This window comes from Thunnus albacares, chromosome 23, assembly GCF_914725855.1.
Source record: "Thunnus albacares chromosome 23, fThuAlb1.1, whole genome shotgun sequence".
In the NCBI taxonomy this organism is placed as follows: Eukaryota; Metazoa; Chordata; class Actinopteri; order Scombriformes; family Scombridae; genus Thunnus; species Thunnus albacares.
The window spans coordinates 407,372-426,940 of record NC_058128.1 but is presented as its reverse complement, the minus strand read 5'-3'; the positions used below and the strand labels follow the sequence as shown (position 1 = coordinate 426,940).

The window sequence follows — 19,569 nt, the reverse complement described above, 5'->3', positions numbered from 1 at the left end:
AAACATTATTTCTTCTTATGATTCCTGCTGATAGAGGACGTATGAAGGACATAAATGTGTGGTGGACTGTAGCATGTCTACCCAATTACTCTTTTCTTTTACATGTTCTTCACAGAAAATAAACCAAGGCCATGAAGTTTCAGGTTGAAAGATTATATCCTTGTATAATTTTCTTTTGTTAAAAATTAGAAATGCATCATTTTGACCCAAACACCACTTAAAGGTTTAGTATCTATATAAGAGCAACCTGCCTAAGCAACAGCTCTGACTGACAAAGCTTTAAGTTCTACAATGCACCAAGCAACACTCAAGCAGCAGTTTCCATCAACATGAACCACATGAACCACATGCTCACGTGTCATATCTAAGTATCAGATCTCAAGTGGTTTTTCAGTCTGTGAAGTAAAACAAACATCTGTTCAGATCTTCTTGGGGTTGACTGGAGAGAATGCACTCTTGACCTTTGCTCTCTCCCTACACTACTATAATAGATGAAGAAAAGCTGCACTCATTATGATACTAGTGTTAGCTGGTTCTGATGGACTCCAAAATCTAATGCAAGCGTCAATCTGGGCCACAGCTGTAGTAGTAGCCCAAGTCCATGAAGTTTCAGGTTGAAAAATGATATCCTTATATAATTTTCTTTTGTTAAAAATTAGAAATGTGTCATTTTGACCCAAACACCCTTTAAAGGTTTAGTATCTATATAAGGACAACCTGCCTAAGCAACAGCTCTGACTGACAAAGCTCAAAGTTCTACAATGCACCAAGCAACACCCAAGCAGCAGTTTCCAGCAACATGAACCACATGAACCACATGTTCGCATGTTCATGTGGTTTATGTGGTTAAGTTTCAGATCTCAAGTGGTTTTTCAGTCTGTGAAGTAAAGCAAACATCCGTTCACATCTTCTCACACTTGGTCTTGGCTGCGGAGAATGCACTCTTGACCTTTGCCATCTCCCAACATTAGTACAATAGGTTAATGAAGAAAAGCTGTACTCATTATGATACTAGTGTTAGCTGGTTCTGATGGACAAAATCTAATGCAAGTGTCAATCTGGGCCACAGCTGTAGTAGTATAAGTAGTAGTAGTAGTAGTAGTAGCAGTAGTAGTAGCCCTGCAGGGACGAGAATACTGCAGTAACAGTAGTAGTAGTAGCCAAAGTCCATGAAGTTTCAGGTTGAAAAATGATATCCTTGTATAATTTTCTTTTAGTAAAAATTAGAAATTAGTCAATTTGACCCAAACACCACTTAAAGGTTAAGTATCTATATAAGGACAACCTGCCTAAGCAACACCTCTGACTGACAAAGCTAAAAGTTCTACAATGCACCAAGCAACACTCACGCAGCAGTTTCCATCATGAACCACATGAACCACATGCAGTAAATGTAGTAGTAGTAGCCCAAGGCCATGAAGTTTATCATTGAAAAATGATATCATTGTATCATTTTTCTTTTAGTAAAATTAGATGCATCAATTTGATCTGAACACTAATTTAAGGTTAAATTTCTATATAAGGTCAACGTGCCTTAGCAGCAGCTCTAACTGACAAAGCTAAAAGTTCTTCTTACTGCTCTACCTTACTGCAGGGACGAGAATACTGCAGTAACTGTAGTAGTAGTAGCCCTGCAGGGACAAGAATACTGCAGTAACTGTAGTAGTAGTAGCCCTGCAGAGGCGAGAATACTGCTGTAACTGTAGTAGTAGTAGTAGCCCTGCAGTGATGAGAATATTTCAGTAACTGCCCTAAGCCCTAAGGGCTGATCCAAGGTGAGCCTGGCCAGTCTTAACTATAAGCTTTATCAAAAAGGAAAGTTTTAAGCCTACTCTTAAACATAGAGAGGGTGTCTGCACCCCAGACCGAATCTGAAAGATGGTTCCATAGGAGAGGAGCCTGATAGCTGAAGGCTCTGCCTCCCATTCTACTTTTAATGACTGTGGGGACCACCAGTAAGCTGAATTCTGGGAGCGCAGTGCTCTAGTGGGATAATACGGTACTATGAGGTCTTTTATGATATGATGGTGTCTGACCATTAAGGGCTTTGTAAGTTAGGAGAAGGATTTTAAATTCTATTCTAGATTTTACAGGAAGCCAATGCAGCGAAGCTAAAATGGGAGAAATGTGATCTCTTTTTCTAGTTTTAGTCAGAACACGTGCAGCTGCATTCTGGACCAGCTGGAGAGTCTTTAGAGACTTGTTAGAGCAGCCTGATAATAAACACTTGCAATAATCCAGTCTAGAAGTAACAAATGCGTTGACTAGTTTTTCTGCATCTTGTTAAGACAGGATGTGCCTGATTTTTGCAATATTATGTACAGTTGTGCTCAAGTTTACATACCCTGGTAGACTTTGTGAAATATTGGCCATTTTTGGGAAAATATGACTGATCATGCTGAAAACATTCATTTTCACATAATTCTGTGTGCCCTTTGTAAATAATGATAACTGAAATCACCAAAATGGCCCTGATCAAAAGTTTACATACCCTTGAATGTTTGACCTGATGATATACACACAAGTTGACACACACAGGTTTAAATGGCTATGAAGGGTAAGTTTCCACACCTGTGACTTGTTTGATTGTAATTAGTGTCTGTACATAAATACTCAATGAGTTTCTTAGCTCTTGAGAGACCCTGCACATTTCATCAATCAGTAGTGTTCAAGCTCTGATAAAGAAGTGGAAAATGAAGGGTTCTGTTGATACCAAGCCATGGTCAGGTAGACCAACAAAGATTTCAGCCACAACTGCCAGAAAAATTGTTCAGGTTGCAAAGAAAAATCCAAAGCAGCTTCAGCTGAAAATTGCATGCGGCTGTTTCAAGATGCACAATAAGGAGGAACTTGAACAAAAATGGGCTGCGCAATCAAGTTGCCAGAAAAAAGCCGTTACTGCACCAACACCACAGAACAGCCCACTTAGAATCTGCCAAACAGCACCTAAACAAGCTTCAAAACTTATGGAACAAAGTTATTTGGAGTGATGAGATCAAAATTGAACTTTGGTGGTCACAACTAGAGACACTATGAATGGTTCACATCTTACAGACTCTGCCAGGGTTTGTAAACTTATGAGCACAACTGTACAACTCAGCCTTGACATTTATTCTACAGTCTCTGAACTCATCTGGAAGGATGAAGACCATTTTTCAAAAAGATATTCCCTCATTTGGTGTTTTGATGGTGGTGGTGGAGAGCGCTGTCTAACACGTCAGTCCTAAATCTCCCATAGGTGTTCCTTTGGGTTGAGATCTGGTGACGGTGAAGGTCATAGCATATGATTCACATTATTTAATAGTCAAACCATTCAGTGACCCCTCATGTCCTGTGAATTGGGGTGTTGTCATCCTGGAAGAGACCACTCCCATCAGGATAGAAATGTTTCATCATAGGATAAAGCTGATCACTCATAACAACTTTGTATTTATCTGCAGTGACCCTTCCCTCTAAGGGGACAAGTGAACCCAAACCATGCCAGAAAAATGCCCCCCACAGCATAACAGAGCCACCAGATCCCCTCACTGTTGGGGTCCAGCATTCAGACCTGGATTTTTGAAGATGAATAAATGTGATAGGAATGTATCTCATGTCTTATATTTTTCATTTTGGGTATGTGGATGACTTAATGTTTTATATTAGCTTGACACCATTCTAGAATAGGTTAGGTCTATATTATGTTGCACATCAAGGTATTATTGTACATCGATGTTGGTAATAGATTGTAAACAAAGCCACATGTTGGAAGCATGAAATTAAATAAAGATAATTATAAAAAAACTAAAAACTCCTTGTAGTTGCTTTAATAAAGATTAAACAAAATATCTTATTTACATTTATTCATTGCTTTTATCCAAAGTGACGTCCAAATGAGGTACAATCCAAGACAGTAGATCAAGGAGAAGCCTTAGCGAATAAGAACCCCAACACACATTTACCACAAGCTGAGTTTTAAAGGAGTTGATGCATCTGTGTCCCCAGCTGAGCATCAGATTCAACCCTCCACGTGCTGCACACTGCACTGAATATAGATCTACTCATACAGTTAATCATGTTTAACATGATGAGGTACAGGCCAGCAGAATCATCTCCCACATCAAGACATCAAGAAGCCTCCACATGATGTGCCACATGCCAGTCTTCTGCTGGATCACTGCTACAGTTCTGGAGGATGTGTTCAAAAGCAGAGAGGGAGGAGAGCTGCCCAAGACCCTGACTGAGATGTACATCCACTTCCTGGTGGTTCAGTCCAAACTGAAGAATGTCAAGTATGATGGAGGGGCTGAGACAGATCCACACTGGAGTCCAGAGAGCAGGAAGATGATTGTGTCTCTGGGAAAACTGGCTTTTGAGCAGCTGCAGAGAGGCAACCTGATCTTCTATCAGATCAGTTCCCAGGAGTGTTCACATAGATCTTTAAAGAGGAGAGAGGGCTGAACCAGGACAAAGTGTTCTGCTTCGTCCATCTGAGCGTTCAGGAGTTTCTGGCTGCTCTTCATGTCCATTTGACATTTATAAACTCTGGAGTCAATCTGCTGGCAGAAGAACATACAACATCGTGGTGGTCTAAAATCTTTAAAGAAAAGCCTGAACCAACACCTTTCTACAAGAGTGCTTTGTACAATGCCTTAAAGAGTCCAAGGGGACACCTGGACTTGTTCCTCTGCTTCCTCCTGGATCTTTCACCGCAGACCAATCAGACTCTCCTATGAGGTGTGCTGACACAGACAGGAAGTAGCTCACAGACCAATCAGGAAACAGTCGAGTAAATCAAGAAGGATCAGTGAGAGTCTGTCTGCAGAGAAAAGCATCAATCTGTTCCACTGTCTGAATGGACTGAAGGATCATTCTCTAGTGAAGCAGATCCAACAGTACCTGAGATCAGGAAGTCTCTCCACAGATAAAGTGTCTCCTGCTCAGTGGTCAGCTCTAATCTTTATCTTACTGTTATCAGAAAAAGATCTGGATGTGTTTGACCTGGAGAAATACTCTGCTTCAGAGGAGGCTCTTTTGAGGCTGCTGCCAGTGGTCAAAGCCTCCAACAAAGCTCTCTAAGTACACAAATAGCTAGATTTATTCATCATTATTTCTATAATCAGCTATTGTTTCAACAAGGCAGAAAAATAGATGACGTCTAACAAGTTTTTGTCCATTTTATTTCCTCTCCAGGCTGAGTGTCTGTAACCTCTCAGAGAGAAGCTGTGCAGCTCTGTCCTCAGATCTCAGCTCCCAGTCCTCTAGTCTGAGAGAGCTGGATATGTGTAAAAACAACCTGCAGGATTCAGGAGTGAAGCTGCTGTCTGATGGACAGGAGAGTCTACAGTGTAAACTGGAAACTCTCAGGTCAGAATTCAACCTGTTCAACAGATGAACATTTAAAATCTGATCTGAATGATATTAGAGGATAAACATTAAAACTGTGCAGGATTGTCTCTGCTGATGTGATTTGTCAAACTAGGTTTCTAAAGTTACTAAACTTCAGCAGGAGAGAATTACTTTCTATGAAGATCTTTTACTTTTACTTTTCTTTTAGTTTACTTTTACTTTTGCCTCTGTTGTTGAATTATTTAATACCACTGATGATTTCACAATTTTCCCCTAAATGTGTCTAAAAGCCGAGTATTTACAGGGGGTTCCTCGAGCGCCAGTTTCAGGCTAAAGAGCAGACTTGTCTGTCTGGTGGATACTTTGATGAGCCACTGTAAAGTCATATTTTATGGCAGGAGGCTCCTTGACTCTCTATAGTTTAACTTCAACATACCAAATCTGAAAATTGCACACAGAACTATAATAAAAGTATGTTTTTATTCTTCCTTTTGACAAAAACTTCACTATTTATGAACACATTTGAATGTTTTTAACATTTAGATCACAATGACAAGGTAAACTGCTACAGAATCATCCCTCAGTAGGTGACCTTTCCCATCTGGCTGGATGCTCAACTTTCTGGAGCTCCCTGACTCAGTTCAGTTTAGTGAGTTAGTTTGGAGATAGTTTGTTGTTGTATCTGACTGCACACAGCAGTACTCTCAGACTGTCTGACATGTGTGTTGTTTTGTGTGTTTGCAGCCTGCCAGGATGTCTGATCACAGAGGAAGGCTGTGCTTCTCTGGCCTCAGGTCTGAGCTCCAACCCCTCCCATCTGAGAGAACTGGAGATGAGCTACAATCATCCAGGAGACTCAGGAGAGAAGCTGCTGTCTGCTGGACAGGAGGATCCACACTGGCGATTGGACACTCTCAGGTATAGAGAGACAATGTCAGATAGAGGAGGAAGAGCTGGAAACATTTTCTCTGTCAGAGCTGATAACAGGTCTCAACTGAATCTTTGAGTTTTTATTATTTCCTACTGAAGTTTCCTGTAAATGTTGAAAGTTAAACCTTATTAGATTCAATCAGGGTTTCAGGAGAATTGGGATACTGGATTCAGATTGGATAAAAATCTATCAAAGCCCAACCCCATATTTGAACAGAATAATAAAACAGTAGACTAGAGTGATGTAACGTCCATGTTTGCATGCTGAAAGAGAAGACCGTTTCCTCACCCTGTCAGCACTTAGGTACCGTAGGCTGAACACCTATGAGAGATTTAGAACTGACGTGTTAGACAGCGCTCTCCACCACCATCATCACAACACCACATGAGGAAGATCTTTATGAACAATGATGTTCAGAAACTGTAGGATCAATAACAAGGAGCTCTGAAGCTGTCCTGGTGGTCCGACACCTTAGTAAGACACTTTATGCTGGTTTTTCCTTTAATTTTTCACCCGTCTAGATTCCATCCAAACCCTCTGTCATTAACCTTTGTGTGTTGGAAACAGCAGTCTGATTTTCTGTTTCCACACTTTGATCACACACAATGAAACCTTTTAAAACTTCAGAAAGTACATATGAGTATCTGCAACTCTTCATTATAAGATTAAATTACAATAATTACACCAATAGATCATAATGCTTAATCAATAACCTGCATGTTCTCATCTAAAATCATAATTGTACCAACATTCTTTCATTACAAATCTGAAAAAAAGTTCCTAACATCATGTTAATGTTTAATATCCCCAACAGTGAGGCCACATGACCCTGTTCATCTGGAAAAACAACATTATTATACTGAACTTCACGTATTACTGAACTTCACATATGGCCTATGCCTTTAGCCGGCCCTGCATCTGATACTGTACACAGTAATAGATGATGTTGTGATGCACACTGATTGACTTCAGTACAGCTGTTGTAGTGATTTATAGATTTATTTATTGATTTATGAAGTTTACACAACAAAACTCATTTTATTGCCTTTTCTCCAGCAGCACAGATGCTCCTACATCTGATACTGTACACCGTAATTTATGATGTTGTGATGCACAATGATTGTCTTCAGTACAGCTGTTGTAGAGATTTATACATTTATTTATTGATTTATGAAGTTTACAGACAAAGACTCATTTTATTTCATTTTCTCCATCAGTTGACATTGTGGGTGTATGTGATGTGCTATTGTGTGTAGCTTTGTATTTTGTATTATGTGTCCTGTTTGTTTTTTGCTTTGTACTGTTTGTTGTTGTTCTGTTTTAATGTGACCTGCCAAAGCGACTGCAGATGAAAAACTCTGATGCAATACATCAAATGTTAACATTTATGTTTACCACTGTAAATGGTCCCAATAAAAACAGAAAACAGAAAAAAAGAAAACTCTGCTCTCTCATTAGTTGTGTAGCTTTGGAGTTTAGGTAACTTGCGCAGTTTAGATTACTCACATCTTTTTGTTCACTCTCCAAAACAAAGACCTTCTCACAATCCTTCAGAACTGGAAATTTACCCCGACCTTCAATAATGTTGGTTATGTTGAATGTTTCATAGGGGGGGATAAGCACCTCTTCCTCTTTTGGAAACCATGAATAATTCTTCAAGTAAGCTCCTGAACAGGTCTTAATTTTAAAGCAGGTCTTGCTACCAAATCGAGTAAGGTCTTTTCTTTTAGAGCTGGAGGCAAACGCACCAAACCGAATGATGTCGTTAACATTGCCAGTGAATGCAACATTGGTTCTTCGATAAGCAGTGTTACAGCTATTGTTTCTATTCAGGGTTTGTATGGCAGTAGTCAGCCAGAAATGTAAAGAATGGAATTGGAAGGTGCTGTTGTAGGTGTTCTTACTGGTCCGGACTGCTGTATTGAATTCTTCATAAAGTTTTTTATCATTTTTTTATCATTCATTCTTTTTGTAGTCAGATGTATAAGCACAGATTGCCCGCATGTGGTTCTTGGTGAGAGTCTCATCCTCTGGGTCTTTCTGTTTGTTTGAACATTCTTCTGCATTTTCCCAGGCATCTTTAAATGTTCCCACATTCTCTTTGTTGAAATATGTGCTGTTGACCTTTTCCTTCATTTCCTCGGTGCAGCCATCATACATGTCATCAACAGCATCAGGAGCCATATTCAGTCGAATAGAGCTGGAGTTCTGGAGGGCAGAAGAAGGAAGGAACAGGTGATGTTACACAACAAAGGTTTTATGGTTTATTCAAACCAACGTATATAAAATACAACAGTAAATACAGGTTGAAGGAAACGTAATGCAGTCTGAATGATGTTTTCTGTCAACATGATGAGAAAATGTTGATACTGAACGTGTCAATAAAACGTTGACTGATAACATGTTTTATTGTTTTGCAGACTAATATCAGCTGGTGGTGACACAGCAATATTTAGGTTTTTATGACTGTGGTTTATGGCACCTGGTTCAGGTCAGAGAAAGATCCTGGTCTCTGTTTAATACAGAGAGAAAGTTTATGAACATTGAAGTGAAAGCAGCATCTTTCACTAACTGTAACCAAACACTGAACACACAGGACTGAGGATGTGAACTCTGCACTTTGAGCGCTGGTTTAACAGTGTTTCTGTGTGTTTATCCTCCTCTACAGCTCTGCTCTCAAACATCATTCAAGCAGCCATTACGTTTGTTACCACAATGGGAAAACTATTTCCTAGTATATAAAGACATTTAGTAGGAGACAGGGCTGGAACTGAGCTGACAACCAACTTGACTTCATGGAATAAAACAAGATGATACCGTCCACTCACAAGTTGGTTACATACAAACCTTAACGTTCAATACACTCAACAGGTTTGACTGATCAATCCTCTGTTGTATAAAGACAATAAAACTGAAGCTTAAGGCTTCACTCTGACTGGAGACATTTTTATTAACATGTTTATTCACTGCTGCAGTTAAAAGTCTAAATTAAAACCTCGATGCAGCTTTCACTTCCTCCCTCACAGGAAACAACGCTGGAGCTCTGACTTTGAAAAAAAGCTTCTTGTGGTTTTTCTACCACACTGTAAAAATTGCTGTGAAATCCACAGTAATTTACTGTGTTTCTGCACAGTTAATCACTGTGAATATTTTTACAGTATAGTACTGTGTATTAGGCCTAAAAACACAGTAATCATAATGTTACTGTAGAAAATCACAGCCTCAACCTCAGCCACAACCCTCAAATTCATGGTGCAGATTAAATAATTTAAACTTTAGTTTGAAATAATTATTCTTTTCCTATGAATTGAAATACTGCAAGATGACCTTGTTTGTTCATGCTTCTGCAGGCTGTTACTTTCAGGTAAATTTGTCTCAGTGTTTATCAAGTCATGAACTTTTATACAGTATATGTCATGACAGACTGTCAGTGAAGTCGTGAGCTGATTGGTTGAGCCAAAGAAAAACATCACATGATCTCAAATTTGAACAGCGTCACTGAATCAGTCTGGGCGCCAAAGTAATTTACTTCACTGCAGGCGGTTTGGGATTGAACAGCTCTTTGGATTACTACATTATCTTTTTTTCCTTTTATTTTCTTTTTAAGAGTACTCATGTTCTTTTCTATTTCTGCTCAGTGTAAAGTTGTCAGACGGTATCATAGATGGACTGTCTGACATCCTACAGCTTGCAAACTTCACCAGCTAACATTTAACTGCATGGTCCTCTGAAAAAAAGGACACAACACACTGGGAACATTCAGAAATGAGCACTGGAAGATACAGGAGATCACAAAGACACGCCTTAACATTACAGATGTTAGCTTTATATATTCTGCCTTCATAGGACTCGTGACAGCACTGTAACATGTGTTTAGCCTGTGTCACCCTCTGGCTAACTCAACACTGTTATACTAGCTCACTGTGAAAACATCACCCTGTTTTTTCATCCCTGTAACTTAATAGTTAATTATTCTAATGTTAGGTCTGATAGAGAGGGCAACATGGTCTGATAGTGTGTTCCACGATGTATATGTATTTATGTATGTTTGAGTGTGTGTGTGTATATATATATATATATATATATATATATATATATATATACACACATACATACATACATACATACATATGTGTGTGTGTATAATCACTCTCAGTAAAAACAATGTTTTCCAAAGTCATGCACAGCTCTAAATCCTGACACCTTTCTTCATCTTATTTCTACTCCTCACAGCTGAGGAGCACTCCTGCTGATGAGTTCAGTCTCTCCATCATCTCAGGTCTCACTGTGCAAGGTAAGATTTAAAATCCACAGACAAAGCCAAGTTAGTCAGCTCTTGTGGCAGTTGTGCTTGTTATACTATGTGCCTGTTTTTAGATATTTTATATTTATTTTGGCTTAAGCACAAGCATCTCAGCAGTCATCTGCTTAGATCTGTTCTCGGCTTAGATCTGTTCTCATGTACTAACTCAAATGATATTGTAAGTTTCTTAGTTTTCACAGAGAAAACAGTACTTAGAAGTGATAGAATTGTTGTTAATTAAGTGTTTGATTATTATTCATCAGGAGAACCTGAACTTGAGATCCTGTGTACGACTAAATGGATGCTACTGATTGAGACCTGACTTCACCACCACCTTGGCTGCCATCTTCACATCTTGCTATACGTTCACAGTTGAATATCAGGAGGAAACAATGACATCACTGGAGTCTGTTCAAAAGGTATTGCTCATCAACATTTTTACATCACATCCTATTTCTTTCAGATGAATTTTACTTGCATTTTCCCTGTGATTGTTAAGATTGCTGTTAAGATGTATTAAATGTTTGTTACAATAGGTAATTAAAATCTTGTTGGGTGTAGCCTATTCTACAAAAGCTTACTTTGAGTCTTAAAAACATGTGCTTTGATCATAGCTTGGTTATAACACTGACGGTAATGGTAAAACATTTTTTGTCATCTACAGTAGCTGTCATCCAGTTTGCTGAAGAACATGAAGCAGCAGTGGAGGATCAAAGTGAAATCACCCGGCGGCTTCTGACCTGCATCCAAAGCCTTTTGGTCCAGTGGACTTGTGATGCAAAGTGGACTGATGTGGGCTGTTGGACTCTTTACAGATAGATATGCATCCACAAACATCATTTTAAAGACTCTATGGACACCTGAGTACCTGGTGACATCTCCCACAGTTGAATATCCATGTTTAGATTACCTGAGAGTGTTTTGTTTTAAGGAAATAACAGTGTCTATATTACATATATATCAAGTTCAGTGATTTGATTTTGTTTTGTTTTTTTAACTTGTAGTGGGCTCATTAACTGGCATTAGCATTATTTTTTCATGAGGATTTGTTTAACTGTGGTTACAGATTTAAACAAGCTTTTTACATATTGTATTTTTAATGTTGTCATTGTAATATTTGCTAGTGTTTGTGATATATACATTTGAAAACTTTGTTATAGAATGATATTTAAAGGACAGAAAGTTGCATATGGTCGCTGCTTCTTTTATGGCAAACACTGAAAAGAAAACATTTATTTACTTCATTCTTATTTACTATATTCTTATCTACTGTGTTAAGTTGATGCTCATGCAGTCCAAATATTTCTTGCTGTTGCTACTTCACATTAAAAGCTTCTCACTGGTGTATCACTGTGTGGCTTTTATTATGAAGCATGTGCAGGAAATGTGAAACAGACTGCAGTATTGGTCAGTAAACATTGGTCTATGTGAAATGTTTTGTGCTGTTTGGTCAGCAGATCAGTTTTATAAATTGCAAAGGAGAATTGGTAAAAGAGGAAACAGCTGAAATGAGCTGGTAGACATAGAACTGCAGGCAACAGGCTCTTTTTCTACAGTTTATATCATTAAGTGTAAACAACTTGTTTTGTTCTGCTGTCCTGTCTGAGGGAAAACCTTTTGCACTGTGTATAACAGATATAATTGCAGTGTGGGTATTTCTGCCATATGGAAGAAGGCCATTAGATTTCTGTAAACATGGTGCACAATCCCTGTGCACAGTGAAAATAAGTAAAATGTAGTAGTTGCTGTTTAACAGTTAATAAATAATTGTCATTTAGAGAGTTGGTTCTGTACTCATTTATTGAAATTATTATGTGGTTAAAAAGTTTACGGCATCATATAAACAACAGTAATCTAATTTACTGCAAAATGTCTGGTGCTGTAATCCATTACACAGTAGTGTAAAATTACTGTATTTTATTTTACAGTTACGTACAGCTACTATAAAAGTAGACACAGTACCATAAAATTACTGTTTATAAATATATACTTATTATAAATAAATTTATAAATTTACTGTGAAATAAATTACAGTAAGTTACTTGACAATTGCTGCCAGTTAATTTCTATAAAAATCACAGTAAGTTTTTTTACAAAGCACAACATGAAGTTACACTTCAGATGTTGTTTCATCAATCAGAAAACACACAGCACATGTCTCGTTATTGTCAGGACTTTTTCTGATGTGTCTACAGATCTGTCACACATGATGTTGGAGTGGAAAGTAAATGTAAAAATGTCCCTCACTGTTAGCAGAATGTGTTACTCACCAAACAATAGATGGGTGGCATAAGGGCTGTAAGTACTGTAGCAGCCATGATGATTGTGCAGGGCACTGCCATCTCTGCAGTCAGGAAAACAGCTGTACAACGTGAACATACACAAATAAAGAAGTGTGACATGCTGACTGCTGGTCAAAAGGTTTGGTTAGACAGCAGGTCCTTAATATTTCTACAGGACTCATGGTCGTCTCTTTTTAAAAATACCATAGACACACAGCTCACCACAAAGCCACAGCTTGTCACCATAGTGACACACAAATACATAAAGTTTGTAAAAACGTTAAAACATAATGTTATTGCATAATAATGAACTCAATACATTGATAAATGAAGACATCTATTAGGTTCAGTTATTATTAAGTGAATCTGGTGTAAAATCCTGATCTTCATATTTGAAAGTATTTCATCGTTAGTGTGTCAAAGAGTTTTTACCTGTGTTGAACACTTGCTCTGAGATGCTGAGGAGGCAGGAAGAGCAGAGAGGAGTCAGACTGCAGAGGTTTTATAGTCTGTCAGAGACGAGACAAACTTTCTGTGGTCACCATTTCACAGGAACTCTCTACGTGGAACCTCCCCTCCCTTCTCTCACTATATCTCATCTTTTCTGTTCTGCTTTTGTGTGCCTTGTGCACGTCGGGGCGCGGCGCAGTCAAAGGTCTTCTGTCACAGGCATGTAGATGTGTTCAGACCCAGGTTGTCTTCAGACGGTGCAAGAAGGAGATAAACATCACTTCCTTTGTCCACTATTTTGCCCGCTGCTGGGGCTGCTTTGCTGCTATTTCATAAGGGGCACTATTCAGCCAGTTTGCATCACTGACTGAACATTGTCATGAGGACGTGTTCAGGCCGGGACTCTTATCAAACATGTAAAGTTTGGGGCAGACTGGAGCATTTACACTAAAGTTATAGCAATTGCCTCTGTCATGGCGAAACACCAAAACTCAACGACACGCCACGGCCACACGCTTCAACGATAGCTAAATTATAGCATATTAGGCACATTACTGCCACCCTCCGCTTCGGACTGTGGACCAAATATTAAATCCTACACATCAATCCTGTCTGTCTAATAAACTCAAAAACAACAAAAACTGCTACTCCACCCACTTGACAGGTTCATTAAAGTTTTAATGCTGAGCTCCTGAATTCCAGTTTTCCTGACTTCTTCCCTCATATATTGTCTTTTTTGATCATACTCAGTACAATCTATGCTTGCATGTGTAATAGTTTCCTCAGCAAAGTGGGAAAAAATATGTGCATATATCAGCAATCGCCAAAAATGATAGTCAAAAAGTAATCGTGTTAAATAACCGTGATGTCAATATCGAGCAAAAATAATTGTGATTATTCTTTTTGCCGTAATCAAGCACCCCTACAGAGAACAGAAATTTTCATTTACATACACACACACAAAGCATTTAAATATGTATGTGATAAATTGTTGTCTTTAATAAACAGTTACTTGAACATTTTTCATTGTGCTCCTAATTTTTTTCATTTAGGAACACATGTACATGACAAAAAAGTCAGCACTGAACACTGCTGTCAGGTGTGTAGAGACAATAAGTAACTGCAACTGGACACAGAAAAATACTCATATATGTGAATGGAGAGTGTGAGTGAACCGCTAGGTGCTCAGGCCCTAATAAAGGAAAAACTGCAGTACAGAGCTACAAATTTTAGTGTTGATTTTATTTTTCTGCAGCACTTTATCACTAAACAGTCACCCTCACTCCATTTTTTCCCTTCCCCTCATAGGTCATCCCCACTACTGAATTATAAATATAAGACCTACAATTATTGTAAAATAAATGTTAATAACACCAAACTTCATACGAAGTTTGTATATAATGTACTGTAAGTATATAGACCTTTCTGCTGTATCCTGTAAAACTGAGCTACATTCAGCTGTCACCCCCCCCCCCCCCCCCCCCCCCCCCCCATTGGTTTACGTTGTAAGGTGCGATGTGGCACTGCAACTTTCGGGGCTTATAAAATCAAAACAGTTCGAGTTATTACAAAGTTTTTAATAACTTTTGTTGTTTTTGTTTGAGGGTGTGTGTAAAATTTACCATAATTCACTTGTAGTGTTGTGTTGCAGGGTTGCAGGGCAGCTGCCTGTGCTTATTGTAGTTGGCCTCTTTGGGAACTTTTTGCTGGGGTGTCTAACTGTTTAATTAATTGACATTTCTTCATAAAGGCTATTATTATTATTATTATTATTATTATTATTATTATTATTATTATTATTATTATTATTATTATTATTATTATTATTATTATTGTTGTATAGTATATAGTGGCAGCTTTACACTAACTACAAATCTTTAATTAGTAAAGTTTCTTACAGTAGTTTGTTATGGTTTCAGATAATACCTACCAGAATATGTCACAATCTATATAAAAATGAAATAAAGATCTTTTCATTGACACTTATTTGTAGAATGAGAGGAATTGTGCACTTTATGGCACCATAAACCTAACCCTTGATGTGCAGCATTAATCCATTATTTAATGATGAGGAAGACTTTTTATGCAGACTTTTAGGGGAAATTGTATTTCTCTTGATTTCAGGCTTTCCATGAATTTCATCTACTGAGGGGACTAGACAGATTCAAAGAATGGGATCAAATCGTGTCATTTCTAAATATTGACCGCCTGTGAAGAAATGTTTCGTAGGATGTAGAAATACTGTATGAGTCAACAGCACTGACTAATCCCACCCATAGCCTATTTCTTTTTTTCTAAGAACTAACAACACACCCAGCACAAAGCCACACCCAAGCAGCAGTTCCCATCGACAGAAACCACATGTTGGCATTATATCTAAGTCTCAGATCTAAAGTGGTTTCCACATCAACATCATCATCATCATCATCCTGCCGGAGCCTCGGCGACCACTTTCTTCCACTGTGATCTGTTGGCAGTCAAACCTCTTGCATCTCTGGCAGTGAGGATGATCCACTCCTTGATGTTGTCGGTCCAGGTTGTCGTCTGTCTGCCTCGGGAGCGAAACACAACGTGTTCCAGTGTGATGTGTTCGAAATAGCAAAGTCTCCTTTGGGTAACTGTTTCCAGAAGTCTTTTCTAGGATGAAATCATTGGATTTCCTTTCAATGTAGGATATCCTGAGGGTCCGTCTGTACGTCCACATCTCAAATGCTGCCAACTTCTTTAGTTTAAGGGTCCATGTCTCACAGCCGTACGAGACAACTGGCCAGATGAGACTCCTGAGGAGGCGTATCTTAGTGCCAGTGTTCACAGATCTGTTTTTCCATATGTTCCAGCAACCCAGTCTCACATCAAAATGTATAACAGCTACGTTGGTCCACAATGCAAAACTTATTAGTTTAACAATAACGCCTCTAACATTGTGAGATGCTTATATGGTTTTTTTGGTCTATTCTTTTCTATTGGCCTGTGTCTACGTCACATGACTGTTAAGTGTCTGTCTGTGAAAACAAACAAAATGGCTGCCATTTCTTTTATTTTCAGTGGAAAATGTAACATTTTAGGATAGTTTGAGGATTAAAATGCATTTTGAAGACATTTCTAGTGAGAAATGTGCATTTTGTTCTCATAATCTTTGTTCAGTGAATGTATATGATGTTTAGTTTGTTGGTTATTATGAAACTTGTTTCAGATCTCATCAGAAAATTGTAGGAATTCAGATTCAGATTTTCTTTAATGGTCATTTTTATGCACTTTTGCATAAAAACATTAGACAAAAATAAGTACAAGACAGTGCAAGACTCAATAAATAGTCAATAAATATAGCAGCTAAAAAGTCAATGAAAAGGTTTTACTGGCCAGTGAAAATATAAGTCACATAAAACAGCTCACTCTGCATCTGATCCAGAATGATCACCTTAAGATTTACATGACTGCATCTGTTAGTAGCCTTGTGGTCCTTGAGTGAATGCTCCTGTATCTTCTCCCTGACTCCATGAGGGAAAACAAGCTGTGGAGGGTGAAAGGGATCATTGATTATGCTGGATGCTCTGCTGACGCAGCGTTGGTTGCTCAGTAAAGATGGCAGCGAGGCACCAATGATCTGCAGTTCTCACCATCCTGTTCAGTCTGTGTCGTTCTTCCGCTCTGCTATTATCAAACCAGGAAGTGATGCAGTCAGTGAGGAAGCTTTCAATAGTTCCTCAGTAGAGGATGGTCATGGCTGGAGTGGGAAGGTCTGCCACAGAACCACTGATGGTCAGTGGAGGATGATGGTTGGGGTCAGCATGATGGTTCCTGAAGTCAACGATCATCTCTCTGGTTTTGTCAGTGTTGAGGGAAACACTGAGTTTTGCACCAAGCTGTCAGCTGCTCCACCTCACTTCTGTCAGCTGACTCATCTCCATTGCTGATGAGGCCAACGACTGTGGTATCATCAGCAAACTTTATAACGTGAAGGGATGCAAAGTTTTCTATCGTTGCTATGGTGGTTGCTATGGACACTGCTGTCGCTGAAACCTGCGTTGTGTAGTTATCTGAGTTGTTGCGTTATTTTATGTAACTGTTTGATGATGTTATTTCAATAAAAATGTAGATTTTAGAGGCGGAAATGAAGTGAATTTGAAGCTTTGCGATTGGCTGACTGGCGGAGCCACCACCTGGAAGTATTTCCTCACTGTCACCATGTTAAGGTTTTCTTTTAATGATATTTTAACATTTCAACACAAAAACACAAGAGTGTCCTTGATAACTCAACAATAGGAGGTTAATGTTAAGACCATCAGTTTTAATTATTTCTCCTTCGATTCTGAGAAATAAAGATTTTTTTGTCAGTTATTGTGAAACTAATAAGTTTTGCATTGTGGACCAACGTAGCTGTTAAACATTCTGATGTGAGACTGGGTTGGTTCCAGAGCTTGGTAGTGCTTGTGTGTGCCATTGCTATCCTTCACTTTATATCCTTGCTGTATTCGTTTGTCATTTAGTTCTGCGTGAGGTGATGAAGGTGATTAAATACCAGACACAGTATTTTTCCTGCAGTCCAACTGCCTTTAATAAATCATAATTGTTCCCTGAGCTCTGCAGCAAGAGGAACACACTGGACACCAACACTTACCTTATATTTTTTCAGCCTCCACCCAACACAACCATCAACACGAGCACCTCATGCACAGTCACACTTCACTGTCAGCAGGCACCTGTTTCCTGTAAGATAATCAATAATACTTAAATATATGGTGTCACATCTGTTTGTACAGCTTTCAGTTCTTGCATTTAGTTCCCCTTTCCAACTATCACAGTACACTTCTAATATCATTCTTTCCTCCACGCTGCTTAGGTACGGTACGATTGGTTTGGTGCTGTAGTAGAAAACTGTCCTTCCATGAACAGGCCAGTAACTATGCAAAGAAAACATTTACATCTATAAGAGATAGTTCCCAAGGGAATACAGAAGGGGAGGATCAGTAATATCACATTTCAATCTTCTGTGTGTGATGAGCGAAGGCTGCTAGGCCATGTGTACTGGGAGAAATGTGGAAGAGGCCAAATACAGCTGATACATGTTAGAGACACCATTGTTTTCTGTAGCTGAGTCATGTCTGGATTATTACCAAAGTGTTAAGATCAAGCAAGGTGATGTTTAGCAAATAAGCTCCACATTAGGAGGGGTTATGAGAGGTATATAATTTAATGTTTTATGATTTTTCATTAGGTTCTTCATCCCGGGATCAAGGCCTCGGTTTGCTTTGTATTGCTCTTTATGCAGAGTAAACCTATTCACACTGAACTCTACCAGCTTCCAATCTATTTCTTTGAGTCTTTCTCTTATAAGTTTTGAGTTTAATACTAAGTTGTGAGTTTAATACTAAGTTGTGGGTGACCTGAAGATTTATTGGCCCATCTGAAGTTTTCCCACAATAGTGCTGTTTAACAGTTCACAAGTACTGCTGTTGGGCTCGAGTCACTAGGACTACCACGCTACCTGCTGCCTATATGCTGGTTGTCAGGTTCTGACAACCGACCCTTGGTACTGTTCAGGTCAAATTGACCCGGGACATTATTTGGGTTTTGAAAGAAATACAGAGATACAGTTTTACATAACAAAGCTCCTTAATCTATATTGTCTATCTCATTCCAAACAATATAGATTGTCATAGATAGCGGAGCAGGTGGATCCAAATACAGAGACCAGAAAGACTGGACTGCAGAAAACCACCTTTATTCTCAAGGCTGGGCAGGAAAAAACAGAAGCTGACTTGGCTGAGCAGAACTGATGACAGAAACATGCAGGCTACTAAACAGGCTGAACATAGAAACACAAACTCAACGGAACAAAGGATCAAACAAAGACTGACTCCCAAACCAAGACTTAAATACTAACTGAACTAATAAGGGAACGGGGAACAGGTGAGCAGACACAAGCGCAGACTGGGAGAGACACTGGGAGGAAGGCAGGGCTGATGAAGGATAATGCAGGGCAGGTGTGAGGAGGAGAACATGAACACAGAAGGACAAAACAAAGGGAAACCATAAAAACCAAAAACACAACAAGCACAGTCCAACCAAGAAAGGAACCGAAATAACAGAAACTCCCTCAAAAAGTCCAACTCAAAACAGAAAAAGTATGAGAGCATCTGATGGACAATGACAACCAAGGAATTCAAAGACAGACTCACAAGAGTCTCCAGAGTCAATGACAGAACCGTGACAACAGATTATATGATTAATATATGATTAATGTTTGCAGTTACTCTGTTAGATCACATCTAACA

At 38.8% G+C, this 19,569-nt stretch overlaps 1 protein-coding gene and 1 long non-coding RNA gene across 2 annotated transcripts; one reads left to right on the top strand and one right to left on the bottom strand.

Moving 5' to 3' along the window:
- Positions 1 to 7,301: 7,301 nt before the first annotated feature.
- LOC122975633 (ecto-ADP-ribosyltransferase 5-like) lies at positions 7,302 to 10,208 on the bottom strand. The gene is given in 2 exon segments (XM_044344159.1): positions 7,302 to 8,467; positions 10,182 to 10,208. Coding segments are annotated over 2 exon segments (864 nt in total). The 3' UTR covers positions 7,302 to 7,630.
- A 626-nt stretch (positions 10,209 to 10,834) lies between these two features.
- On the top strand, positions 10,835 to 11,909 carry LOC122975169. Its single transcript, XR_006400581.1, has 2 exons — positions 10,835 to 10,981; positions 11,227 to 11,909. It is a non-coding gene; the product is annotated as an uncharacterized LOC122975169 (long non-coding RNA).
- The last annotated feature ends 7,660 nt before the right edge of the window (positions 11,910 to 19,569 follow it).